General features: G+C 44.3%; 1 protein-coding gene across 7 annotated transcripts; it reads left to right on the forward strand.

Annotated features, from left to right (window-relative positions):
- The first annotated feature begins 67 nt into the window (after positions 1 to 67).
- Positions 68 to 25,977, forward strand: TMEM31 (transmembrane protein 31). Of its 7 annotated transcripts, none has more exons than XM_054544902.2 (6): positions 20,744 to 20,866; positions 21,516 to 21,597; positions 21,856 to 21,929; positions 22,494 to 22,662; positions 24,168 to 24,292; positions 25,539 to 25,977. In XM_054544902.2, exons 4-6 carry the CDS (start codon positions 22,551 to 22,553, stop codon positions 25,941 to 25,943), a joined length of 642 nt encoding a protein of 213 aa, XP_054400877.1. In that variant the 5' UTR covers positions 20,744 to 20,866; positions 21,516 to 21,597; positions 21,856 to 21,929; positions 22,494 to 22,550; the 3' UTR covers positions 25,944 to 25,977. The 7 variants fall into 7 exon arrangements, with proteins under 7 accessions (XP_063577483.1, XP_063577484.1, XP_054400877.1 ...); XM_054544899.2 differs by having other exon boundaries at positions 20,751 to 20,866; positions 22,517 to 22,668; positions 25,536 to 25,977; XM_054544901.2 differs by having other exon boundaries at positions 20,751 to 20,866; positions 22,517 to 22,662; positions 25,536 to 25,977.
- Positions 25,978 to 27,668: the final 1,691 nt, after the last annotated feature.

The raw sequence follows: 27,668 nt of genomic DNA on the forward strand, positions 1-27,668 counted from the left end.
GTTTCCCTCCCACCTCCTCTTTCTGATTTGCTGAACGATAGTATCTATAGGCATCATGGATATCGTTCATTCCTAGGAAAAAATAAAATCAACTTCTGTAGATAGCACTAGTAAGCAGGGGACTGTGGCCCAAGATCCAAATAATTTTGCTCATTTCTTTCCTTTTCTCCTTGGATTAAAAAAAAAAAAAGGCCCCTCTCCATCCCTCTCTTCTTTTTTCCTTGCCTTGTTTAATCAAAGAGTTAATGAATGACCCAAGCACTGATGCTGAAGATCCTAACCCTTTTTCCTCACCTTTTCAAATGCTCGCAACTCACCCAAACTGAAAATACAGATAGCTGTTCCATCAGTAAAGATAGATAAGAACTCATCAGTAAAACTTGGACCCTGGTATTGAAAACTGATTTTCCTTTTCTCTTGAAATTTGTATCAGATATGTGTTTTTGCACCCTATTTTCTGTAGTGGTATTGGTAAACTTTATTGTGTCTTTGGAGTAAGATAAAGAGACCTAATTGTAAACCTCATTCCACCACTTACTAGTCTCAGTACCCTGGGTAAATGATTTATGTTCTGTGATCCTCAGTTTTTTGTATGCTTTCTGTATTTTAGATGCTGTGTTATATCGTTCACGTCGATTTTTTTATTCATCACCAAGTCCTTATTAGATGAGCACTACTAGATCAAAGTCAAACAACAAAAATCATACCCCTTTCAATTATCTATCTTATATACTTGTACACCACACAGGAGGGATTTTTTTAGAGCAGTGGTTCCCAAGGTGTGTTTCCTGGATGTACCAGAAACATCAGCGTCACCTGAAAAGTTGTCAGAAATTCGGATTCTCAGGTCCCACCTCAAACTTAATGAATCAGAAGTTCGCAGGGTGGGGTTTGGTAATCTGTGTTATTACAAACTATCCCAGTGATTCCAGCACACACTGAAGTTTGAGAGCCACTGCTTTGGAGAGTAGAAATGCAATGCATATTTTTGTACACACCACTAGAGGGTGCTACAGAATGTAAAGCAAAATAATAAATGATGCACAGTATATGTTTTCAGACACCCTCCATATTATCAGTCCTATTTTACAGATTAAAAACTAATGTGTGGAGATGTCAAATTATTTTCTTAGTGTACGCAACAAGTATGGGAACCAGGATTTGAACTTCACCTGCCTCTAGCCCAAGCCCCTAATAGTACTCTGTTGTTTAACCGTGATGACTTGTCTTTCCAAGCCTCAAAATACATTAGAAATATCTTGTTCCCTGCTTTGGCTAATGTTGACTGGAGTGTCAAGAAGAGTGCAGGAAAGCAAACCAAGTAAGTGGAAATATTTCGATGTTTCATTCTCATACCCTTCCTCATCTCCATTCTATAATAGGATATCACATCAAGGCTTCTAAATGTTTTCTTTCTTGTTTTTTAATTCCCCAAATAATGTTCTCTTTACTCTGCAGTTGCCTTTTTTATTTATGTCTAAATCTCTTTTTTTTTTTTTTTTTAACGGAATTTCTCTCTGTCGCCCAGGCTGGAGTGAAGTGGCGCGATCTCAGCTCACTGCAATCTCAGCTCACTGCAATCTCCGCCCTCCCCTCCTCCCAACCCCAACCCTGGTTCAAGCAATTCTCCCGCCTCAGCCTCCCGAGTAGCTGGGATTACAGGCATGTGCCACCACGCCCGGCTAATATTTCTATTTTTAGTACAGATGGGGTTTCACCATGTTGGCCAGGCTGGTCTCAAACTCCTGACCTCAGGTGATCCACCCGCCTCGCCTCCCAAAGTGCTGGGATTACAGGCGTGAGCCACTGCACCCAGCCATATGTCTGAATCTCTTCTATGTGTGTTGAAGTTATCAAGGTGGTGAGGAAACAGTTGTTGAAAACCTGTTATGGGCCACACACTCTATACACCCATTAATCTCAACAATAGGCCTGCAAATTGGGTGAAATCATCATTATTTTATAGAGAATGAAAGTGAATTCTGCAGTGTGTAGTTATTTATCTTTGGTCATATAACTTGTAAATAGTGGAGCCCGGATAATTCCTGGCATATCTGCCCATATTATTTTACTAAGCTTTCTACTTTTTGGCTTTGAATCTGGTTTAGTTATTTACTTGTTAAGTGACTTTAAGTTATTTAACTTTTCTAAGCCTCAGTGTCACATATTAAATAGGAACAAATATTTCTATTTCATAATCTTAGAGCCACACTATCCAATACTGTAGCCATTAGTCATATGTGACTGTTTAAATTTAAATGCAGTAAAATTTAAAAATGTAGATCCTCAGTTGCACTAGTCTCATTCCAGGGCCTCGATAGCTACTTACAGTTAGTGGCTACCATATTAGACAGTGCAGATACAGAACATTTCCACCACCACAGAAAGTTCTACTGGACAGTGCTGATTTAGAGGATATAAGGTATACAAAAGGGCCTAACACGGTGCATATCTCATGGCAGATGCCCGAGAAAAGTGATCTCGTCTGCTTTTTTCTTTCAGCATCAGAGCTAGGGGTGTTCTCCTGTTTTATTGATGGGGTTGGGAGAGGGAAGTAACTTACCCAAGGTAGTGTGATAGGGGATATGTCTGGCACTGGGACCCACATCTCCTGACTCTTGCTCTAACATTCTGTCTAGTATACCCATCCTTATGCTTTACTCTTATGCTTTACTCTTACATCCTTATGCTTTATGCATGTGAACAGTGTGAATTAACTTTGGAGTCAGGGTGGTAGCAGAAAAAGGCATAGGAACTGAATGCCTCCTGTGTGCCACACAGCACTGTGCCCAGCTTTTTACATCTGTTATCTTAGCAAATCCTCAGTGAAGCCCAGAGAATAAATACCCCAAGTTGCTCAGCAAGTAAATGGCAGACCAAGCCCAGGCTTTTTCCCATTATGTCATGCTACTCCCTCAAATGTGAATACTCCCCTCCCACCTCCACTTACTAGTGGGTCCTCAGAAAATGGGAATTACTCCTCTTTTGAATGTATAGCTGAACCGCTGTCTTCACAGTCTGTTTCAACTGGAATGGAAAAATAGCTTAGGTCAATGTTTGTTTGGCTCCAAGGCCCAAGGCCAGACAGAGAATATTTATGGTCCCAGCCTTCAAAGGACAGGCAATGGCTCTGAGAACCCTGTGTTAATTTTCAAGGCCACCATTAGCTCATACATTGCTTTTGTGCTAATTAGAAAAGCATGCCACCTGGGGGGCAGACAAATTGTAGAGAAGGGCCCATTCCAGTGGAACAATGAGAAAAATAACTTTTCTTTCTGTAGGCTGTTGCAACCTCATCAGAGCAGCTGAAGAATGAATTTCAGCCTGGACTCTACCTTATTAGTTGGGCACCCTTGGGGAGGGTGTAACCTGCCCAACATTTTCTGCTGGCCCTGTCTTACCTCATGACTAAGAGAGCCTTCCTAGGTCTGGAAGGTAGCAGTCAGTCTGTTCTGGAGGGTGGAGAGAGACACCAGTGTTTTCCCATGGTTTCTGGGTAGTAGATAAAATTGGTCTATTCTAAGGTTAATTTGGTATTTTAAAATTTTGATTCTGACGAGCTTATTGGATTTTTTTGAATAACGTTTGATTAATGTAAAGGTTAAAAATAAAACCTAATATTTCAGCTAAGCAAATGGTATTTCTTTAATAAGGATGTTTTTCCATCTATTTATACCTGCCTCATTCCATAGGAATTTTGTAAAGCCAGTCCAGGAATGTAGTCTGAATCAATCTAGTTTGCTAGCCTGTGAGACCAGGGCAAAGATGAAAATAGTCACGGGAAAGTTTTATCCTTTTAGGGGTATCTGTCTTCTTCTAGTTCCTCTCTCCTCCTTTGACAAATCCCCACCCCGACACTGACCTACCCATTTGACAGAAAGAGATTACTTCTTCAAATGACCCAAAACACTGAGATCCTGAACCTAATCAATAATGTCCTTGGATGACCTTGGGATGCCAGACTCTCACATAATTCCTTGTTGTCCCCTTCCTGAGTTAATAGTTTAGCATACAATTTACCAAAATTTGTGGTTTCCTGAGCCACAGACTTCACTTGGAATGATCATATAAAGTCATCCATGCTACATACCAACCCACAGAAATGAGGACCGCTTTCCTCCAGTGTATGCTGAGTCCTACAATCTGAGCACTGCTTCAAGAGGATGCCTTGAGTCATTTTTCCAGAGTTAAGTTTGCTTATGCTTCTAACCTCCACCTACAGTCCCCGTTACACTGGGAATGATAAAAACTATGCCTTTTGAAAATATAAGCTGTCATATTATTAAAGATGACAAACCAGTAGTAGTTAAAGTGCTGCATCTAAATTGTTGAAGCTTAATGCTTGTTACGTGGGAGTTTATTATACTGTTTTTCCTACTTTTGTGTATTTTTGAAGTTTTCCATAATAAAACATTTAAAAAGACAAAAAATGTTTTAAAGTGCTTCATCAGTCCTGAGTAAGAGAATGCACATGGGTTTCTCTTTAGAAGAGTACTTATTAACCAAGGGGTTGGGTAGAATGTACACCCTTTAGTAGATACATACCCTGTAAAAATCTAGGGAGGGGGGCATTTTAGATTGAAAAAGCGTCTTTGCCAAAAATTCTGATTAGGTCTTCTAGAAGGGAAATATCCTTCTGCCTGTAGTCCCCCTCCACCAAACCCCACAAGTAAGTCTTGCTGTAATGAACCACTATTGGTGAAAGAAGTATATCATATCCCTTGGGCGACTGAGAGTGGAGGGAGCTTGAAAACCATGGAAACAGACCTCAGCTAATTGGCAAAAACTGTTAGCCAGCAGGAAGAGAAGCACAGGCAAAGGGAATATTGGGGCAGGAGATGGAACTTGGAGTGTAATGGGGCTTCATTCTCACCCCAGGTGAGTGCTGGAGAAGACAAAGCTGCTAATGACAGAGGACACCAGGGAGCAGAATATGTGGCAAAGAGGCCCTCACTCAGGACCTCAGGGTATTCTTGGAAGGCTCTGGGCCCCATCTGACTTGCAGGTTTTTGTTTTGTTTCTTTGTTTTTTGTTTTTGAGACGGAGTTTCACTCTTATCGCCCAGGCTAGAGTGCAGTGGTGTATCTCAGCTAACTGCAACCTCCGCCTCCTGGGTTCAAGCGATTCTCCTTCGTCAGCCTCCCGAGTAGCTGGGATTACAGGCGCCCGCCACCACGCCCAGCTAACTTTTTGTATTTTTAGTAGAGACAGGGTTTCGCCATGTTGGGCAGGCTGGTCTTGAACTCCTGACTTCAGGTGATCCGCCCGCCTTGGCCTCTCAAAGTGCTGGGATTACAGGTGTGAGCCATCACGCCCAGCTGACCTGCAGTTTTTAAAACAGTGGAGTGGATCCCTGTCTCTCACCATACACAAAAATCAACAACAAAAACAACAACAATAAAACAATGGGAAAGCTGCCTGAAGGCAAAGATCACACACACACACACACACACACACAGCCTGAAGGCAAAGATCACACACACACACACACACACACACACACACACACACACACACTTTCAAGGACTTGGAACCTGACTGTTCCAGGTCCAGCCTGAACCTGCTTGGAAAGGCGGGTTCCATAGAGTACCCATTGAAAACTATGTGGTTTTGTTCATTCTTTGTTGTGTTTTCACTGTGTAACTAAGCAAATGACGGAGTTTGTACACTGCTGGGAGTGAGCAGATATGGTTGGAGAGGTGGGGCACTGTTTAGGGCATGGGGAACTCAGAGCACATGTTCTCTCAAGGTTCTGAGGTTGAGATAAAATGGTTTGAAACTGGGGACAGAGAAGGGAGCAAGGGCAGTTCCTAAAAGGTACAAAGCTGAGATTCACCCCGCTGCTCCCAGGCCAGAGTTCTGGGTGGGACGTCAATGAGACCCAGGCCGGTACAGCCAGCTTTCAATAGAGCTGGTCTGTGAAACTTGGCCGAGAGGACAGAGGAAGATTGATGTTTGCTCCAGAGTGGGGCTGTCAGCTGTGCTCACCACCTCACCATGCTCCCAGCTGTAAACAAAAGTCCTGGCCCTTCATGGCACTGCAGAGCAGTCCAGGCTGGCGTAAGTCTCTGAGGACAGCTAGACCATTTTCTCATCCTGGCTGAGAACCAGAAGACAGAAGAAACAATAGAAGGTGGTGGGTAGGGGTGGGCAGGATTGCAAGGGGGTGAGAATCAGTGACCAGAGGGAAGGAGTTGTCAATTTCAGATCTTGGGTCTGTATATCCAAGTACTTAGTACAAATCTTATAGGGAAAGCAGACCCCTTTCATTGTCAGCTTCACAGATAATAGTGAACTACCAAAGGAGGCTTGCAGGGACTCTAGTGCCTCATTCATTCATTCATTCTTTCATTGAATACCTCATGTGCCTATCACTGGGCTAGGTACTCTGGGTGATGCCAAAGTAATACAAGACAGCTTGTAAATTGAAGGAACTTACAAGAAGTTTGTAAACGTGTAACCTTAAGTCACAATACCAAATAGTATGACTTTAAATCCTAAGTGACAGACATAGAATAAGAGTTTAGAAACAAGAGTAGTCATATCTGGTCATCATCAGAGAAAATGGAGTTTGAGAGGGCTATAGAAAGATAGACACAATTTGGCTAGGGAAAAAAAGATACCAGGCATTCCAGGCTAGAACCAAATTGTTAGTAAAAATGAGGCCTGCCTTCGTGAAGGCAGAAAGTTGTATGACATAGACTCTCTTCAGTCTTCACCCCGTCATGTTCCTCACCACAGCTAACCCAGTCTTCAAAACTCACTTAAATGTCACTTCCTCAGGGAGGCCTTCCCTGATCTCCAGGCCAGATTAAGTACTCTTGCTTTATGTTCCCATAGCACCCATTACTTTCCCCTTTCTAAGACACCACTATTTTCACCTGATGACCTACTCATGTCTCCCTACAATTTATTCTCCACTCTGCAGCCAGAATTTTTTTGCAAATGCAAATCTGTTACATCACTCCCCTCTTGGAAACTCTCCTACCTCTAACATCTTCCTTCTCCTTTGCCTTCCTGGTCCTTCTTGCTTCTTTCCATCTTACTTTTCCTTCTGGTCACTTCTTAAATGTCTCTATCTAAGTTTGTTTCCCCTGCCAGAATATCAGCCCTCTGAGGGCAGGAGTTATGTTTCTTCTTCACCATGTATCTGTGTATTTAGCACAGTGCCTGGCATATTGTGTTAGGCACTCCACAAACATTTGTGAATAAATCCAAGGGAGATAAGGCAATATTAGTAGCCAACTGAAGGATTAATCTTACACTTCTGTGCAAAGGGAAATCTTTAAAAGTTTTTAATTAGGGATATAAAAAAAATCATGAGAGAACCCTGCCTTCTGACAAAACAAACAGAAGAAAGCAAAAAATGATCAAACAAAACCCAGAGAACTCCAACCTCAGCTTACCCTAAACCCGGCCTCCCAGTGATCTTGTAGACTCATGTTCTCTTCCTTTCTGTTTCCTCCACCACTCCCTCCTCCAAAAACACAAGAAAACTTATTCATTGATCCTTCCAACCAGAGAAATTTGGCAGTATGGCCAAATACACTTACTTCGACATTTGTAGTTGTTCCTTGGGCTAGCATTTATTGCCCACCTCCATTGTTCCAAGTGCTGTGCTCATAGCTACAGATGGAGACTTTTTTCTTACCTTGATGGTGCTCACAACTGAGTGAACCCCTTACACTTATCACTCACTTTGTGACTTCAAATTTCTAGTGAAGGGCTTTGCTTTACCTGGGCTCTGTGATGGAGACTTTTCAGGGTACTGGAGCCTGCAAAAGACCTCAATTTCAGGACCATGTGTAAAACTGGGGACTCAGTGAGACTCAGAGGATGGATAATTACATCAGTTTACACTAGACTGTTACCTTTCTGTGAGGAGGCTAAATGGCAGGGTGGTGAATATCTGGAAGGGTGTTTAGGCATCAGCCATTCCTTAACCTTATTAGGTTGGGCTTACTAAGGCAAACAGGCCACCAAGGTGCACCTCTTGAGTGAAGCAGCATGGAAAAACTCAAGGAATGACAGGAGAAACAATTGGATTTCTCATTAAAAATAGAGGCACTGCCTTGCACTTTGAGGGGGGCTGAAATAAGAATGCAACTCCAAGAAACCTTCCAAAGATAATCAGAGGACACCCACTCACCCTGGGGTAGCCCTTAATGCCAGGGTATGGTTTTTTCATCTCAGATTCAGTTCCCAGCTAATTAGGGGGTAGCAAATTAAGACATCAGAGAGCCAGTGCATGTTCACCCCTTCACACCCCCCACTCCCAAAGAAGGGTGAAGGAAAGAAATGGATACTATTTTGTAGCTGAAGTCCTAACTGGATATCTCTTGGCTGAAGAGTAACATCATACATGGTATCAGTGACACTTTAAAGATATAGTCATCAGTTTTGACCCTCTCTTTCCCCCTTGAATCCTTTACCCTAAACATGAATCCACCACCAGGATGTTAGGGAGAGAGACTATATGTAGCAGATGGAGACAAATGAGATTAACTTCCATGATTCATTATTTGTGCCTGTTAGGTAGCCTTGGGTGAAGACAGTTCATACACCTGGAATTTGACATCCTAATGAGATGGGACAGGAAGGGTTAACTCCAAAATCAGTGAAGTATATTTCATAGAAGAATAACAACACATTCACGAGAAACTATATTGTCTCCTTCCTTAATAGACCAACCTGAAGCTTAGGCCAATTAAATGATGATAACAGGTTGTGTTTCTGCTAGGCAAAGACTAAAAGAAGTATAAGTCTAAGGGATTAACAAATTCACAAAGAAACCCTGGTGAAGGAAATCCTGAATTTCTGCTATTTGGAGCTTGGCATGACCATGTCACACCTGTAATAGTATTGTAACTGTTGCCAAGATTTTTGCTATATCCCGTTTCTGTGGGGACTGTGAATATCTAATATGAGTGTCGTCAACAGATGAACAGGGCAGAGGTTGGGAACTGAATGTTCATCACGGAAACAGTTTTCTCCCATGCAGATTACCTTTGGCCTTCAATCTGTTGCTGTCTATAAGTCAGAGCCATCCCAGAAGTGAGCCTCTGGAGCTAATAAATGATGACACACTCTAATCTTTTGCTTCCTGTTCTATTCTTTCCTTTCACAGCTTCAACTAAGTTGAGAAAAAAGGGGGACTACACTGAGGGCCTGAGCTTTGCCCAGTCAAGCCCACAGTATCCCCATGTTGTCTGATGAGCAGACTAGACTAAATGATCTGGGAAGGCCCTTCTAGCTCTGCTGTGCCAGGTTCTAAAATTCTTTTTTTTTTTTTTTTTTTTTGAGACAGAGTCTTGCTCTGTCACCCAGGCTGGAGTGCAGTGGCGCGATCTCGGCTCACTGCAAGCTCCGCCTCCCAGGTTCATGCCATTCTCCTGCCTCAGCCTCCCAAGTACCTGGGACTACAGGTGCCCGCCACCACGCCCAGCTAATTTTTTATATTTTTAGTAGAGATGGGGTTTCACCGTGTTAGCCAGGATGGTCTCGATCTCCTGACCTCGTGATCTGCCTGCTTCGGCCTTCCAAAGTGTTGGGATTACAGGCGTGAGCCACTGCGCTCAGCCGCCAGGTTCTAAAATTCTAAGACATTGTTATCTGTTGAGCCAGTTGTCTTATGGGAAATCCCATGAGACATTTGTTTTCTAAAAGAGCCAACTGTTTATTTCTCTGCATGGGCATATTGGTGAGAGTTAAATACAGTCAAGATAGCAAATGTGTTGCTGTGGCCAATTGTCTTAAGCATTCTTGCCCTTCTGATGGTCAGGGCTGTCTTTGTAACAATGATTCTCATTGTCTGAAGTAGTTAAGAATTAGCATTAAACTGAGGACTGATAAGACTGAGGTCATTAGCCAGGCATTGTTAGTAAGTATAAGGGGAGGGAGGGTGACAAGTATTCAGGACTTCTGTAGGTTGATAACTTGAAGAGGGGCTTAGAGTCAGAAAGATGCCCAGTTGTTAGATTCCTTTATCATCATAGCCCTTGACTTTAGCCTATTCTCAAAAAATGATCTTTCTATAATATTGCCAAATAATACAGATGAAACATCCCTTGACCTGTTAAATGGCTTAAACTGAAAGTTACAGATGATGCAGTTTTGATTTTCAAATTTTTTAAAGAAGCAGTAAACTCTTCTCATCCTCTCGCCTCACTCCAAAGAAAATATTATGGTAAAGCAAGTATATAAACTGAGAGTGGAGTTATGCAGATTGAAACCTCTGTATATGTGTGTGGGGGATGGGTATGGCTGCCTGTCCTTCTTTCCCTTCCCATGAAACCCTAGGACTCCTTGAAAATGACTTTGAAAATCCTTTGCCAAATAGATAAATTATTGTACTGTACTGAGAAATAGGTAACTTTGGGTAAGTCCCTTAAGGTCTCTGAGCCTCATTTCCTCACCTCTTACATGGATACCTGGTTATCTTACCTCAAGTTTGCTTTGAGGATGACATGGCACTTAAGAGCTTTGAAAAGGGGGGAAAAAAAAAACACAAAGATACTTGTTACCTTGATAGTGTAGTACTTCATGACACGACCCTTGCAAAGAAAGTATAGTTAGTGAGAACTAGCACAGCAATTGGGTGGTTAAAAATTTTTTTGAACGACAGTACTCATTACTTTTAAAAACTTACATAGTAAACACTAATTCATTTCTTGCTATAAGCTTGGTATGGGGAATACAAAGATAAATACCTTATAATCCCTGACCTCAAACTCATTTATCTGTGAGGGAAATAGACAAAAGAACAGTAATCTTACAAGTACAAATATAGAGCTATGTACAGGGCATTATCAGATAACCTAAATCTATCTGGATGTTAGGGTCATAGCAGTTTGAGAATGCCTCACAGAAAACATGATATCTGGCGAGAGCCTTGACAGATGAGTAGAAGTACCTCAGGTGGTCAAGGGAAGGCGTTGAAAGGCTAAGGAACAGCATGTGCAAAGGCACAGAGCATTAGACAGGATCCGGGTTGCTGGGTTCAGGGATCTGTGGGTGGATCAGCATGGCCAAATTAAGGGTGCATTTAGTGGAGTGAGGGGAGTGATGAGAGAAGAGGCTGGAGTCACTGGCAGGACCCAGAGAAGAAAATTTCTGGTAGGCCAACTTAAGCTACTTGGGCTTTTTCCTGAGGCAATAGGGAGCCGTTGAAGGATTCAAAGCAAGGAAGTGTCATAAATAGACTGTTTTAGAAAGGTCAAATTGGCAATAGTGTGGAGGATAGGAAACCACACTGGAGTCAAAGATTGAACCAAGATGAAGTCAGGGAGTATAGAGAAGGAGGCAGGAAATTCAGAAATATTTGAATGGTAAACACAGCAGGACTTGGTAACTGATTTTATCTGAGGGCTGTGGAGGAACTAGTTTTCAAGGATGACTCCCAAGTTCCTGGCTTAGATGATTCATCAAGATTAGGAAGATTGAAGGACAGAGTGGCAGAGAAAGTTTGAAGGAGGTTGTGAGTTTTTTGGCTTTTCTTTTTTTTTTTTTTGAGATGAAGTTGCGATCTTGTCCCCCACACTGGAGTGCGATGGAGCGATCTCGGCTCACTGCAACCTCCGCCTCCCGGGTTCAAGTGAGTCTCCTGCCTCGGCCCCCTGAGTAGCTGGGATTACAGGCGCCTGCCACCACGCCCGGCTAATTTTTGTATTTTAAGTAGAGACGGGGTTTTACCATGTTGGCCAGGCTGGTTTAGAACTCCTGACCTCAGGTGATCCGCCTGCCTCGGCCTCCCAAAGTGCTGGGATTACAGGCGTGAGCCACCACGCCCAGCCATTTTTTGGCTCTTGAGGTACCCGTGGGATGAAGTCAGAAATGTAAGAATCATCAGCACATAGGTTATCACAACCATGGAAACAGTGAAGAACAGCCAAGCAGTAGGCGTGTGGTGAGGAGAAGTGAGATCAGGAGATTAAATCCTGGAGAATAAGAACACATAAGAAGGTATGGCAGAGGGTCAAGAGAGGAAATTAGAGAATGAAATCCATGGGAGAAGAGAATCTCAAAGAAGGTGTGACAACTCTGACAAATGTTACAGAGAAATCACGGAAGATTAGGGCAGAAAAGTGTGACTTGACATGGCGATTAAGAAGGTAGTATGAGGAGGCCGGGCATGGTGGCTCACGCCTGTAATCCCAGTACTTTGGGAGGCCGAGGCAGATGGATCACAAGGTCAGGAGATCGAGACCGTCCTGGCTAATATGGTGAAACCCTGTCTCTACTAAAAAATACAAAACATTAGCCAGGCGTGGTGGCAGGCGCCTGTAGTCCCAGCTACTCAGGAGGCTGAGGCAGGAGAATGGCGTGAACCCAGGAGGTGGAGCTTGCAGTGAGCTGAGATCGGGCCACTGCACTCCAGCCTGGGCAACAGAGCAAGACTCCGTCTCAAAAAAAAAAAAAAAAAAAAGAAGGTAGTATGAGGAACATGGGAAAAGCATTTGAGGGGTGGGTAGGGGGAAGAAGGCAGAAGATAGATTACAGTGTGTGAAGAAGTAAATGGTAGAAGTGACAATGTGGAAATGGCTAGTAAGGACATTTCTTTTAAGAAACTTGGGCCGGGTGTGGTGGCTCACACTTGTAATCCCAGCACTTTGGGAGGCAGAGGCAGGTAGATCACTTGAGGTCAGGAGTTCGAGACCAGCCTGATCAACATGGCAAAACCTCGTTTCTACTAAAAATACAAAAATTAGGCGGGCATGGTGGCACACACCTGTAGTCCCAGCTACTTGGGAGGCTGAGGCAGGAGAATCTCTTGAACCTGGGAGGCACAGGCTGCAGTGAGCTGAGATCACGCCACTGCATTCCAGCCTGGGCAACAGAGAGAGACTCCATCTCAAAAAAAAAAAGAAAAAAGAAAAAAGAAACTTGGTGGTGAATAAAAGGATGGCAATAGGTCAATTAGGTCAATGGAGAGAAATTCAAGGTCCAATGGAGAGTAGTTTGTCTCATTTTTTCTTTTGGATGGGAGACTCACTTCTTCCTCTTTTTCTTTTTCTCCTCCCCCTCTCCCTCCTCCTTTTCCTTCTTCCTCTTCTTCCCTGAACCTGAAAAAGCTGAGGCTAAGAGAGATTAAGCCATTTTCTGTGGTTGTATAGTTTTTAAACACGTTTTATGCCAGCAGGAAGAACCTAGTGTCAGTTGAGAAACAAAATATAAAGAGAAGTGATTTTAGCTTGACCCTTTTTGTGGGCTTAGCAAGTGAGACTCACAGCATGGAATTTGAAGAGAGATTATGATGATGTAGTCTGGTCATGTAAAATCTAATTTTAATTGAGCACTTACTATTTGCCAAGCACTGATTTAAGCACTTTACCAGCCGGGCGCAGTGGCTCACGCCTGTAATCCCAGCACTTTGGGAGGCTGAGGCGGGCGGATCACGAGGTCAGGAGATCGAGACCATCCTGGCTAACACGGTGAAACCCCATCTCTACTAAAAATACAAAAAAATTAGCTGGGCGTGGTGGCAGGTGCCTGTAGTCCCAGCTACTCAGGAGGCTGAGGCAGGAGAATGGCGTGAACCCAGGAGGCGGAGCTTGTAGTGAGCCGAGATCACGCCACTGCACTCCAGCCTGGGCGACAGAGCGAGACTCCGTCTCAAAAAAACAAAACAAAACAAACAAACAAACAAAAAAGCACTTTACCTGCATTATCTCTTGCTTTCTCTCTTTTTTTTTTTTTTTTTTTTTTTGAGTCAGGGTCTCGCTCTGTCACTCAGGCTAGAGTACAGTGGTGCAATCACAGCTCACTGTAACCTCAAACTCCTGGGCTCAAGCAATCCTCCCACCTCAGCCTCCCACGTAGCTAGGACTACAGATGTGCACCACCATGCCCAGCTAATTTTTACATTTTTTTTGTAGAGACAGGATCTCGCTATGTTCCCCAGGCTGGTATTGAACTCCTAGCCTCAAGCAATTCTCCTGCATCAGTCTCTCAAAGTGCTGGGACTACAGGCGTGCTGCATTATCTCATTTAATTCCCACAACAACCCTATGAGGTGGGTATTGTTATTGCTTTCATTTAACAGATGCAAAAACTGAAGCACAGAAAAATTTGATGATTTACTCAAGGCCACATAGTTACTGCATGCTGGATATTTCAGAGCCTTCAAATGTCCCTTTAGAGGAGGAAACTGAGACTGAGGGAGGTGAAGTCATTTGTCCAAGAACCCATATTTAGTAAGTGCTGGAATTGTAATTCAAACCCAGGCTCTGTCTGGTACCAAAGCCACCAGTAATCACTACACTGTCATGAATAGAAGCTATTAAATATGTGTGCATTTTTCTCGATCCAGCTCTGTAAGGCTAAATGTTCCCTGAATTTAGATGATGGTACGAATTTGCCCTATTCCATAAAATTGATAGTGAGAGCATGTACTTCCTTGGTAATGCCCCATACGGTATAGTGCAACCAGGATATTTGTAGAAAGCCTCATGGTGAAAGCAGAGACTAAGAAAAACAGAGCTACACAGGCAGAGTGACAATAGCTGAGTTCTCATGTGACTTCTTCAGGTGGCTCCCTGATATAAGATTTACTTCATCATCCTTCCATGAAGAGAATGCTTTGTGAGGGAGAAAGCCCCTGGCTCAGATGCCCTTCTAGGATTTCCTAACAAGCTGTTCTGATACCACCAGCCCAAGTTCATAGACTGTACACATTATCCTAGTTGTGAAGTCTCATCATGTAGCGAAGAGTGTGAGCTGAGAAGACCAGCTTAATTGCTATCCCCTCAGAGATGACTGGCTTTCCAGTGAGAACAATGTGTGGAGCATGCAGAGGCCCAAATCCCTGCTACTGTACTCACTAGTCACTGCCAGGGCTTTTATCGGGTGATTGGTTTTTGAAATATAGCTTGATACTAGTCTTCAGATTTGGAATATTACTAATGTTTAATCAGAACATTACCATTTTTTTTCAGAGCAGGAGTGGAAGTTTATTAAAAAGCTTTAGAGCAGGAAATAAAGGAAAGTGCACTTTGAAGAGATCCAAGTGGGCGACTTGAAGAACAAGTGCCCCGTTTAACCATGATCCTAGGCCTTTATAGGCTGGCCCACCTCCGGTGTCTTGTGCCCCTTTCCCGTGATTCTTCCCTTAGGGTGGGCTGCCTGCATGCACAGTGCCCTCCTTACCCTCGGGAAGTGAGCATGTGCAGTGTGTTTAGGAAGTTGTATGCTTGAGAACATTGTCATTCTTAATTCAGGGATACAATTTACAAGGTTCTGCTGTCTTCTTAGCTTTGGTTCTGTTGTCTTCTTAGCTTTGGTTCTGTTACACCCAAAGAGCAGTTTGTGTGTGTGGTATGTATGCATGCATGTGTGTGTGTGTGAACTCTATCTGGTTTTATAAAATCTCTTCTTGGTCTATTTTTTCTGTGACCAATAAGTTCACAGAAAGAGAATGAATGTAGTATACAGCAAACAGAATAGGAAGTCACACTATCATTCTACATGTACCTACTGAGTGTTGCTAGGTACCAGGAGCTATGTGAGCTAAAAAGTTGTATAATTGTCAGGCATGGTGGCTCACCCATGTAATCCCAGCACTTTGGAAGGCCAAGGGGGAAGGATCCCTTGAGCTCAGGGGTTCAAGACCAGCCTGGGCAACAGAGTGAGACCCTGTCTCTACAAAAAAAAAAAAAAAAAAGAAGTTGTATAAGACACAGTCCTTGCCGTCAAAGAGCTTATTCTACATTTCCTCCATTGAGCAGATGATAATGCTACCTGGCTTCCTAATTCCCTGGTGGTTCCCATGCTTGGTTGATTTGTCTTTCATTAGCAGCACAGCCTAGGAAGACCATTAATCCTAACATAGTGAAATGAAATTTAAGATTTTGATAGCAAGAAATGATAAGATAATAATATTCCATTGAGAGTGCAGAGAGGCAAGTGGGAACACACAGGAAGATTCCCAGGAGGTGATATGTTCTGGACAAAGTTGAGATAGTTGCATGGCCCAGTGAAAAGAGAAAATAACTTCAAGAGTCAAGTTAACCTTTCAACTAGAAGCATGCCCATTCTTTGGTGACAGGTAGGGAAAAATGCTTATGGGAGAAAGCTAAAGGAATAAATTTTCTTCACTACCTTTCTTCCATGTAGAAAGCTCTTTTTGCTTTGCCTGTGAATTCTGGGAGAACAAGAGGCTGTGGTTGTAGAATGAGGCAATAAAAGATGACAGACCACTGGTTTTCCAGAGAGCAGAGCAAACCGAAGGGAAGATGGAGGCACTGATAGCCTTAACAACAACTGAATACATAAAGCTGTTTCCCTGGAAAAATATATGTATAAAATATTTAGGTGGCATTAAATATTAAAAATGAATTAATGAAAACACCCAAAATACTTTATTTATGTAGGAAGTTTTTCCTCTTTAAAAAATGCTGTTTTAAATCTCAACATCACTTCAGATGTGATCTAGGCAGAAGGTAGTGTGGTCTCTGGAGGGATAAGTACTATAAGAATGATGATAAATGGAAGCAACCTCCAAGTGAGCCTCCTGTGATCTCCTGCCGATTCACTGTGGTAAGAAGGGTTCAATTTTTATTGTATGATTGAGAGATTGCTGGGTGACAGATGCTCCCAGTGAGATCCAGTATTTCCCAGCTCCTGTACATATGTGGGAAGGGTGAGGAAAATGAAAGTCATCTGCACCTGATTCTGACACCATGCATCTCCCTTCCCTTCTTGGGGGCTCCAATGGGGAGGAATAATACCTTCCACCTGGCATTGCCTCTGAGTGGCTTTGTGTGCTCCTGTGGGCTATTATGTTGGTTGGTACTTTGGCTTCTTTGGCTCCCAGCACCAGCTGATGCCCTGATCTGAGTCCCAGTTGGGCAGGCTCTATTGCTCAGTGCTGTAGCTGTCTCCAGGGCATTGTTCTTGAGACTTCCAACAGGGCAGATTTGTGCAGTTGGCCCATCTGGACAAGATCTATAACAAGTAGAGCTCTGTGCAATAAGCTCATCTCCATAGTCCACCCTCCCCGCTACCCCCGCCTTCGGGCTGCAGCAGCCTGACACCCCAGCCCCTCCATGGAGAGTATCAAAGAGATGCTCTCTGCTCCTTTCAAAGGAGTATTGCTTGTGGCCTCTCATTGATTGGCACTACCTGGGCAGAAATAGGAAAACAGGGGTTTTCTGCCCTTCTCAATTCAATCTGCTCCCTTATGCCAGTTATTTTGTTTTAAATCTCCTTGGCACCAGAGTTATAATATTGCCAATAAAAATAATTTCTGGACCAGCTACCCTGGTCAGCTCAGAATGCTCTCCTCAAAACTAAGAGACAGACAAGAGGAGTAGCTCAGTGAACAGGAAAGAGCAGACAAGCGCAATAGGAAAAGGGATAAAGACAAAGTCAAGCTCTTGGTTTGATTATAGGATTAGCTTTGGCCACTGGATTTATTGACTTTCAATTTGGATCACCATATGGAGGGAGGGAGGGAAGGAGGAAGAGAGAAAAAGAGAGAGAGAAAGAGAGAAGCAGAGAGAGAGACTGGACTTATGTGCTTAATTATTCTAGGTCCAGAGAAAAGGACAAGATGTCTAAGAGATCATTTGATCACTTCTTTCTTCCAGTGTCAGTCCCACACTTTAATCTCTCCTATTTCAGTTGCTCACAGTTGGTCACTTCAAAGGTCTCAGTGTGCCAGGCACATGCTTCCCCATGTCCCAGTGGTATGTCAGGCCTGAAGTGGGCTCTTCCACAGCAACTCTCTCTATTTGGACATTTCTGGTAGCTTCAACTGACTGCTACACCTGCTCACTGCTTCTCCTTATGGAGCAAGAAGAGTGAAGAAACAACTCTGAATTATGGCTCTTTAACTTCTACAACTGGTACCCTGATGTTGGTCAAATCAATGTTGATCTAGTATAGGGGTCTTCTACATGCCTAGTTCCTCCCCAGCAAACTTGAAGCACATTCTATCCTTACCAAGGTTGCAGTGGCACCTTTATTTGCTCACCAAAAGGAGGTGAAAGACCAGGTTGGAAATGAAGGGCCCTGGAAAATAGAGACTTTGGTGAGAAAGAAGAAACAAATGAAAGCCCAGCCAACAAAAGACACTCTGCAAATAGTTTCTCTATTCTACTCCTCCTGGGTTCCACTACCTTGGATCTCACCTTTCTCAAAAGTTTTCTAGCATCATAAAGTAAGTTTCTTAAAGAACAAGTATTTTTCTCTTTTTACACTCCCCAGCTGTCCAACAGATCCTGCCACCATGCTAGTTAATTAGGGAACGGAACGAATATTTCTGAGACCAGAATGCTCAGGTGGATCTGGAAGGTTAGTCTTTTTGAGAACCCAAAGTCTCTGCCCCAATTCTGACAGTAATTTCTGAACCAGCTACCCTGGTCAGCTCAGAACGCTCTCCTCAAAACTAAGAGACAGACAAGTGGAGTATCTCAGTGAACAGGAAAGAGCAGACAAGCGCAATAGGAAAAGGGATAAAGACAAAGTGTGGGGCTTCCCAAGAGACTTGAACACCTCTCTGTTGGGCCATATAGTCGCTAGCCCAGTGCAGCCTATGACTGTTCCAACCCTCTCGAGAGGTGGGGAACTTGCGGCTTTGCCTTCCTCTCACTTCAAGGAAACCTGACTAGGCCCCACAGGGCAGCACTTGTGGATAGGAGAAACTCACCATTTGAATCTGCAGCAGGAGGGACAGAGGGCAGAGTAATGGCCAGGCTCTGGGTGGGAGGTGGCAGGGGGAGAAGTGGTGCAGATTAAGATGACAAATGCTGGAATCTAGCAGCAGTGTTCTGAATACTCTCCACTGGAGTATGGGAAAACAGGGAGGCTCCAGCAAGGGCAGAAGGTCATCCTGGCCCCAGGAATGTGGCCAAACCTTAGTCTCATGAGAAATGGGAAAGTATGGAGAAAATATGGACTAGGGTAGATAAGCCATCTTTATAAGTACAGCCACCATCGGCACCATGCAGTATAGGCCCACATAGCTTTGGGACTGGTATTTGAAGTTCTGAGTGGGAGATCAGGAAGGAACTGTCCAAGCCCCTAATGGAGTCTAATTGAGGGAGAAAGCCCACCCAGGAGGAAGCAGGAGGCCAGCAGCAGGACTCTATAGCTCCCGCCCTATTTACAGAGCCTGGTGGATATCTTCTGACCGTAGCACTTTATAGACAACCCAGTAGAAGATATTGAAGATGAGGAAAGTGAAAGGGAAGACAGCCCGGGAGATGGTGTCAATTCTCTTGGCTTGGTCCACGTAGAGTTTCCGCGTGGTTTCTCCTTCCCTTAGAAGAGGGGCTGGAGGTTGGGGACTATAAATGCCAGAACCTTCCATTGGACCTCCATCTCTTGCCTGCAGGCAGTGGCCCAAGCCATAGCCACGGAAATAGAAACGACTTTCTTGGATGATATCTTCCTCCTGGAATTACAAGGAAGAAAAGGCAGAATTTGAGGTCAAAGCTCAAAGGCAGAGGGATAGAGAACAGACCACCCACCAATATCTCATAGGGGATGTTATGCAGACAAGGTGCCTTGGGTACACAGGCCCACTGCATGCTTTTTATGGTCACAACACTACTCATGAGATAGATGTATGCTAAGCAGCTATACGTGCTATATATAGTGTATGTTATGAGTCCATGGCAGATAGGCTCTAAGCTACCCATGTAAAATGCAAAACATCATTTAGAGCTATCTAAAATCCAGTGAAGTGCCAGCCACTGTGAGAGGACGTCTCAATGTCAAGTTATCTCTGACTGGTAATAAACAAAACAACAAAACTATTAGATAGTGAAGCTGAGATATTCAGTCTTAGTAAACTTGACTTTAATGACTTTCAAAAGCTTCGGAATTCATTCCCCTTTTGTATCGTATCTTTGAAAATGTATCTCAACTTAAAACTGAAAATTCAAAAACTTTTAAATAACCCAATGAGTTATCCAAATTAGGATAAAGCTGATCACTCTATTGCAGATACGTGTGCTACTCTGCAAATCAGCAGATTTGACATAGGGGTCAGTATATCCAGAGTAATTTTTATTACCCAAGGCATATTTCATTCATATATAAAGCATGCAGTATGATAAACACATGCCCAGTGAGGGGTAAATTTTATATAAGCACTAAGTGACGCAGCAGACTGCCGAAAGTCCATTTTCCAATAGTTAGCTGACAACCTTTAGTAGCTAAACGCAGCTGGGAGCCAGGAAGTAGGGACAGAAAGATAAAGTTGAGAGAGAGAGAGAGAGAAAACCAAAACCTCTGAGTGTCAATAGAGAGAGCTTTACTTATATGAGGCCCTCAGGCCCCCATTCACAGCCTATTTAGTCTTATTTTATATGCAACCCTAACAAGCCTAATTTTATTTACTTCTAAAGGACAGAGTTGAGAAATGCTTCCTTCAAAGATGGTGGTAATTTCTTAAAGTATTCATGGTTTTAGAGTCAAAGTTTCAGGTATCTAAGAAATCACCTGAAGTGCAATGGCCTCTTGGAGGACGATGCAAACTCGGTTTGTACAGAACGGAAGGGGTTCCTAAGACTTGGGTCTTTCAGGGCTGAAACTGGGGAAGTACAAGGAAAATCAGGAAGAGTCGGTCGTTCTGTGGCTACCTGAGGTATTTACTAAAAATTATAAGAGAAAGATATGTGTGTATTGTATAGGTATGACATAGATATATACAAAATGTGGATAAAGTAGATTTTAAACACTCTGTCCCTCTCAGTTAGAGGGACACCACGGGGTCTTTATGATGGGACCTCTGCAGCTATGGCAACACACTGAAAAGTGGCTTTGCCAGGCACGGTGGCTCACACCTGTAATCCCAACACTTTGAGAGGCTGATGCCGGCGGATCACGAAGTCAGGTGTTCGAGACCAGCCTGACCAATATGGTGAAACCCCTTCTCTACTAAAAATACAAAAATTAGCCAGGCGTGGTGGCGGGCACCTGTAATCCCAGCTACTCAGTAGGCTGAGGCAGAAGAATCACTTGAACCCGGGAGGTGGAGGTTGCAGTGAGCAGAGATTGCGCTGTTGCACTCTAGCCTGGGTGACAGAGCGAGACTCCGTCTCAAAAAAAAAAAAAAGAAAAAAAGAAAAAGAAAAGTGGCTTTGTGTATGAGATGTTGGTGGTGTAGGTCCTAGTAACCCTCGATAATGACATGTCTAGAAACTGACCTGTCATTATAAAGACAGGCCTTGATTCACCTCACATGTACTCTGTAATTCATTTTTACACTATTCTGACAAGGGAGGTTGTGCTGGACCCATATTCGAGGTGAAGAACCAGAGGCAAACAAAATATTTTGCAATAATTTTAAAATGAGGGGAGTAAGTAAAATGGTTTTCTCCCTTGATTTCCAGTTCAGGGTCCCTCAGATAACCCTGTTCCCCAGTACTCACCCTGATCCCCTGAGCCCTACCCCGGCTAAAGGATGTAAGCAAAGGATGTTGGCAAAAAAGCTCTGAAGGGGAAAGTTGGATCCAACTGCTATTTCTGTTTCTATAGATCTAATTATTTTCCCTTTTCTCCAATCATAGTAAATCTAAAGGGAGTTATTTGGACACATTTCCCAGGCTGGAAAAAGCCATTTCACACGGGAGAGAAAATATGACCAATAGAGTAAGCTGCTCTTGGCTTTTTGTGACTTTAACATATTGCACCTGTTGTAGCTGGAGGAGCAAAGATGAGTGGCTTGAAATCCAGGGGTGGGGCATCCTGCATTTGGTTATTCTCTATTTAGGCCAAATTCTGAGGGGTGTTTGTGTGTGTGTGGGGTGTGTGTGTGTGTGCTGGAAAGGAACATTGGAGCCTTAAATACCACTTTGTGGCTTACGTGCCTATTAAAATAGAACTTTTTTTTTCCCTGGCTATCTATAGGGGAGAAGGACTGAGAAGCTAGAGAGGGAAGATATCTCAAAACCATGCTAAGGAGGGAATGCACAGTGTAGGAGGTAAAGTGTGGAGATGGGAAAGAGTGATTTGTATTGAAGTGAGAGGGGCTAGAAAAAAAGAGATTAGAGAATGGGGAATGAAGAAGGTGCTGGAGGATGAAGAGAGGTGGGCAGGGTTCTGGGACCAAGCCCTTGAGAGGACTGGGCAGTATTTTGAAATTTCTTCCAGTTATCAAGTTATTCTATTGATCATGGCAAAGCTTTTGCTCTGTCCAGTTTGAAAAACAGTCCTCTCCAATCAGCCTGTAAAAGTTGGTGAGCTGGGTTACATGACTGCTGTGGCCAGAGCCTGGTGCTAAGGCCTGCTGAGGAGATGAAAAAGAGCTTCCCTTTCCTGGGGAAGCTTATGGACTAGCCGGGAAGACAGTGTAGGATCGCATGGGTAAAAAGTAAACCACTTTAGGCAGTGACATGAAAGGGGGCCACCATGCTATGGAGTTGTTGGTTGAGGAGAGAGTTGGGAAGAAAAGACGTGAATGGCTGGCTGGTTTCTAGAACACTCCTAACTGACTCTTGGCTAAGGGTTCCCTGGAGATCACATGGATTTTCTCCCTGCCCTCTCAGACTGAAGAATTCTTTTTCCCTAGCTGGAACAGTGGGGCCCGGACAGAGGTTCTAGAAATGGATGAACTCTCCATCAATTTTTTCAGCCTGCTTGGTGCCTCCAAAATACCTGCTACAGGTCCTGGGATAACAGTGACTTTAGAAGACTCAAAAAAGGACATGACGAATGGCACGGGTTTGATTTTCAGTTTTATTCACGTTAATAATAAGCCTCAGCCCACTTTTAGGCAGGCCCCAGAGTCCTAAGCAAGGCCCAGGCTGCTGTTGTAACTTTGTAATAATTGAGCACTGGTCATGACAGACTCCATTATGAGCTCAGGATCAGCCTATATGTATGAGCAGGAGGGGACAGGCTGCAGGCAGTTGCGGGTTGCAGGAGTTCAGGAAAGGAGGTGGGACTAGAGTCAACCTGGAATAGCTCTACAGTAACAATGGCAGCCTTTTTGTTGCTGGGACATCCATACAGGCAACTTAGCTGGTGAAAGGACTCTGGATTGGTTGGCAGTCTGCTTTTTTTTTTCCAAGGTAGGCATTGAGAAGGCACCAAGATCAAAACTCCTATAAAGATAAGATTTTGGTACCTGCAGGCAGATTTGTTCGACACAGCTAAAGAGGGGGTGGGGACAGTTAGCTTAGAAAATGGAGTGTCCTGGCCGGGTGCGGTGGCTCACACCTGTAATCTCAGCACTTTGCGAGGCCAAGGCGGGCGGATCACGAGGTCAGGAGATCGAGACCATCCTGGCTAACACGGTGAAACCCCGTCTCTACTAAAAATACAGAAAATTAGCCGGGCGTGGTGGCGGGCGCCTGTAGTCCCAGCTACTCAGGAGGCTGAGGCAGGAGAATGGCGTGAACCCGGGAGGCGGAGCTTGCAGTGAGCCCAGATCGCGCCACTGCACTCCAGCCTGGGCGACAGAGAGAGACTCCGTCTCAAAAAAAGAAAAAAGAAAATGGAGTGTCCTTTTTTCTTGCCCTTCTGCTAGGTGTATACATATATTTTTCTAACCCTTGGTATGGGTTAGGAAATGCTTTAAGGTTTCTTGAAGAATGAGTCCTACTCGAGGACATGTAGTTGTGGATTAGTCCACTAGAGGGCGTACTGCCCAGGGATCAACTAAAGGACTAAAGGGTAGGGACTGATAAATTCAAACCACTAGATGAGACAGGAGCCCTGCCCTCAGCAGAAAGGGACCTTAGCAAGGGACATGAAACCAAAGAGGCAGTTTGTGAGATATTTTTAGTGCGGACATATGGTAGGGGTGCCCCTGGAGCAGCTGAGGTGGGAGGTGGTGTGTTAGGAGGAGAGAACATTCCTTGTGCTAGTGTGGCCCAGACAAGCTAGAGTCAGGATTTTAACAGTGGGTTCACAGCATTGTTTCCCATCCCCCAGAGGTCATTATGCTCTTGCCTCTCTGGCTTTAGAGCCTCCAGATTAGACAGAAAACATGGAGTCAGAGCTGAAGACAGACCAGAACTCTGTGTCTCTAATGGTTAAGCAACCACTATGTAGCTCAGCAAGCCTTTCAGCTTTGCTCATAATTGGACACTTGCATCTGTGAGGCTGGCCCAGGCACCTCTGTTGTCATGACAACTTACCTAGCACCTATTGTCTGGGCAATTGGGGGTAAACTGCCTCTGTTGTCATGACGACAAGATTCTTTTATATTTCCCCAGGTGATCACTTTACTGTAGAAGAAATGAGGTTAACAGAAAAGAGTGAGGGAGAACAACAACTGAAGCCCAACAACTCTAATGCACCCAATGAAGATCAAGAAGAAGAAATCCAACAGTCAGAACAGGCAAGTGGTGGTTTCTCAATTCCAACTTAGTTATGGGGGTCCTTTTATAATGCTCCCCTAGAAAGGCACCAATGCCTGACTGTTGAATTCTTAACCACCAATTAGTGTATGATAACCTGGGCTACCTTTCTCCCGGTTGTGGGGGAGCAATTACTACTTCTCAAAGCAATCTTTTTTTATGTATTTATTTATTTATTTACTTATTTTTTGAGACGGAGTCTCACTTTGTTGCCCAGGCTGGAGTGCAGTGCTGTGATCTCAGCTCACTGCAACCTCCACCTCCCAGGTTCAAGCGATTCTCCTGCCTCAGCCTCCTGAGTAGCTGGGATTACAGGTGCCCGCCACCATACCCGGCTAATTTTTGTATTTTTAGTAGAGACAGGGTTTCACCATGTTGGTCAGGCTGGTCTCGAACTCCTAACCTTGTGATCCACCCGCGTTGGCCTCCCAAAGTGCTGGGATTACAGGCGTGAGCCACCGTGCCTGGCAAAGCAATCTCTTATTAGCTAACTTGGTAAGGTTCTACTACTAGCTAACATCTTCAGTGCTTATTCTATGTCAAGCACTGTGCCCATGCCCTTAATCAGTCTACTATACTGACTTACAGATGTCCCATTGGACAAATAAGGAAACAGAATCAAAGAGATTAAAGTACTTAGCTAAACAGTGACCAGCTTAGTACTAGAATCCAGGGTTTCTTTCTTTCTTTTTTTATTTTTTTCTGAGAAGGAGTTTTGCTCTTGTTGACCAGGCTGGAGTGCAATGGTTCAATCTTGGCTCACCGCAAACTCCGCCTCCTGGGTTCAAGTGATTCTCCTGCCTCAGCCTCCCGAGTAGCTGGGATTACAGGCATGCTGGGATTACAGGCATGCTGGGATTACAGGCACGCACTACCACACCCGGCTAATTTTGTCTTTTTAGTAGAGACAGGGCTTCTCCATGTTGACCAGGCTGGTCTCAAACTCCCGACCACAGATGATCCACCCACCTGGGCCTCCCAAAGTGCTGGGATTACAGGCGTGAGCCACTGCGCCCGTATGAATCCAGGGTTTCTGATTGCCTATCTAGTCCTTGCAGCCCTGGGGTGGGTCTCGGTTTGTGGGGAGGAGGAGTAGGGAGGAAGGAGTCCAAAGGAGAAAGGCAGTGGGCCCCTCCCTAGTTGTACTCACCATGCGTTGGCGCCTCTGCCTTCTTCTTCGAAGTCGTATGAATTCTTTATGCTGACGAGAAACAAAATTTACAGCAGCATACTCCAGCAAGGCAGCGAACACAAAGAGCAGACACACAGCCATCCAGATGTCGATTGCCTTCACGTAGGACACCTACAACATCCAGCGACAGAACTATCAACCTTCTTAGAGTCTTTCCGTGGCCTACTGAGTGGATTTTCAACCCCTATCGATTGCCTGCTCTTTTTGAGCTTTATCCTGAATTTCTTCTGGTGTTTAAAGAAGCTTTCCACGACATATCCCATTGTCTGAAAGCCCAGATGGAAAAGATCGGACTGCCCATCATACTCCACCTCTTCGCACTCTCCACCCTCTACTTCTACAAGTTTTTCCTTCCTACAATTCTTTCCCTTTCTTTCTTTATTCTTCTTGTACTTCTGCTTCTGCTTTTTATTATTGTCTTCATTCTGATCTTCTTCTGATTCTTTTGTTTCAATAAACAGCAATGAGCATGAACACTGCATTTGTCTTCCCTCTGTTATCTCCTAGGGTCCTCACAGCCTCAGTGGTAATTGGTCAGGCAGGGTTCACAATTCCGATGTGAGACACATGAGGACACTTAAGGCCCAGAGCAGATGGTCTTAGCCAAGATTACCCAGTGAGAAGGTGGCACTAGGACCTGAGGGTTCTGGGCTTTCAATTCAGTGGCATTGCCATTTACTTAGGCTGCGGTCTCACTGACAGACTAGGAGTTCCTTCTTTTCCCACCTCCACCCCTGTTCTTCCCTTGGTCCTGTGGTTTTCCTTATTGCTCTTTTGGAAAGGCTCTGCTGATGAATTTAGCTCAGTAGTGAGCTGGGGCCTCATCTCTCACCCTGGAGAGAACAGGGCAGGGATACTGAGGGAACACCACCCATCCCTTTAAGGATTCTTTGCTAGTTGCAAGATGTGGTTGGCATCCACCTATCCAGTCCCTTGTACTCTCCTCTCACTGCTTTCCTTGGCAGCCTCTAAGTACTTTTGTCTCCCACTTTCTGGCCTCTTCCAGGCATTGCAGCTGGATGGGGCCAGGAGTAGAGGACAGAGCTCAGGTTTAGACCTTTTCATCTTCTCGACCAAATTACCTGCTACTTAGTTTTGAGCTGCTGAGCTCACCACATAGGGCACCCCAGCAAGAACAGAATTTCGGACAGGCCACTTCTTTCATCAGCTGCTGCTATGATGGGAAAGGAGGGTGCTGCAGACCCCAGGTAAGGAGCAAGTTTCACTGGATAAATAAATCCTCTGCTTCAGTGATTCTTAACTGGGGACAACTCCGTCCCCCACCAGGGACATTGGGTAATATTTGGAGACATTTTTGATGGCACAATTTTGCGGGAGGTGGTAGCTACAAGCATCTAATGGTACAGGCCAGGGATGCTGCTAAACATCCTACAGTACACAGCTCCCTGCCTGGCCTTCAACACACAGACATGCACAGACACAGACACACATACAGACACGCACACACACAGACACACATACAGACACACACAGACACACATACAGACACGCACACACACACACACATGCACGCACACAACAAAGAATTATCTGGCCCCCAATGGCAAGAGTGCTAAGGGTGAAAAACCCTGCTCTAACTCTTTTAGGGCAATGTCACTGAGATGGTGGCAGTGGGTTACTAGGCAACCCTGATGAAGCATCCTTTGGTGTCTCCACTTTGCCACTTACTAAGAGGGCATTCTATTTCATTCACCATCCCTCAGTCCCACAGTGCTCCCAAGGATATCAAATACCTGCTATCAAGATCAAAAATGAGGTAATTACTCATTATTATAAAGAGATGGCCATGAAGGTCCTTAGACCATCAAAGAAAAAGACACTTTAAGCACTAGGAAGAAAGTCCTGTTAATGATGAGTGTGTCAATCATACATCTTAAAAATCTCGGCCTGGCGCGGTGGCTCACGCCTGTAATCCCAGCACTTTGGGAGTCCAAGAGGCAGATCACTTGAGCCCAGGGGTTCGAGATCAGCCTGGCCAACATAGCCAAACCCCATCTCTACTAAAAACAAAAAAAATTAGCTGGGTGTGGTGGCGCATGCTTGTAATCCCAGCTACTAGGGAGGCTGAGGTGGGAGAATTGCTTGAACCTGGGAGGCAGAGGTTGCAATGAGCTGAGATTGTGCCACTGCACTCCAGCCTGGGT

This window comes from Pongo abelii, chromosome X, assembly GCF_028885655.2.
Source record: "Pongo abelii isolate AG06213 chromosome X, NHGRI_mPonAbe1-v2.0_pri, whole genome shotgun sequence".
NCBI lineage: Eukaryota > Metazoa > Chordata > Mammalia > Primates > Hominidae > Pongo > Pongo abelii.

Bases quoted from the DNA above. Each gene is read 5' to 3' on its own strand.
- TMEM31 (XM_063721413.1), top strand. The intron at 22,669-24,167 runs GTTTGATTTTCA...ATATTTCCCCAG, and splicing joins GGACATGACGAATGGCACGG to GTGATCACTTTACTGTAGAA. The intron at 24,293-25,538 runs GCAAGTGGTGGT...AATTTACAGCAG, and splicing joins AAATCCAACAGTCAGAACAG to CATACTCCAGCAAGGCAGCG.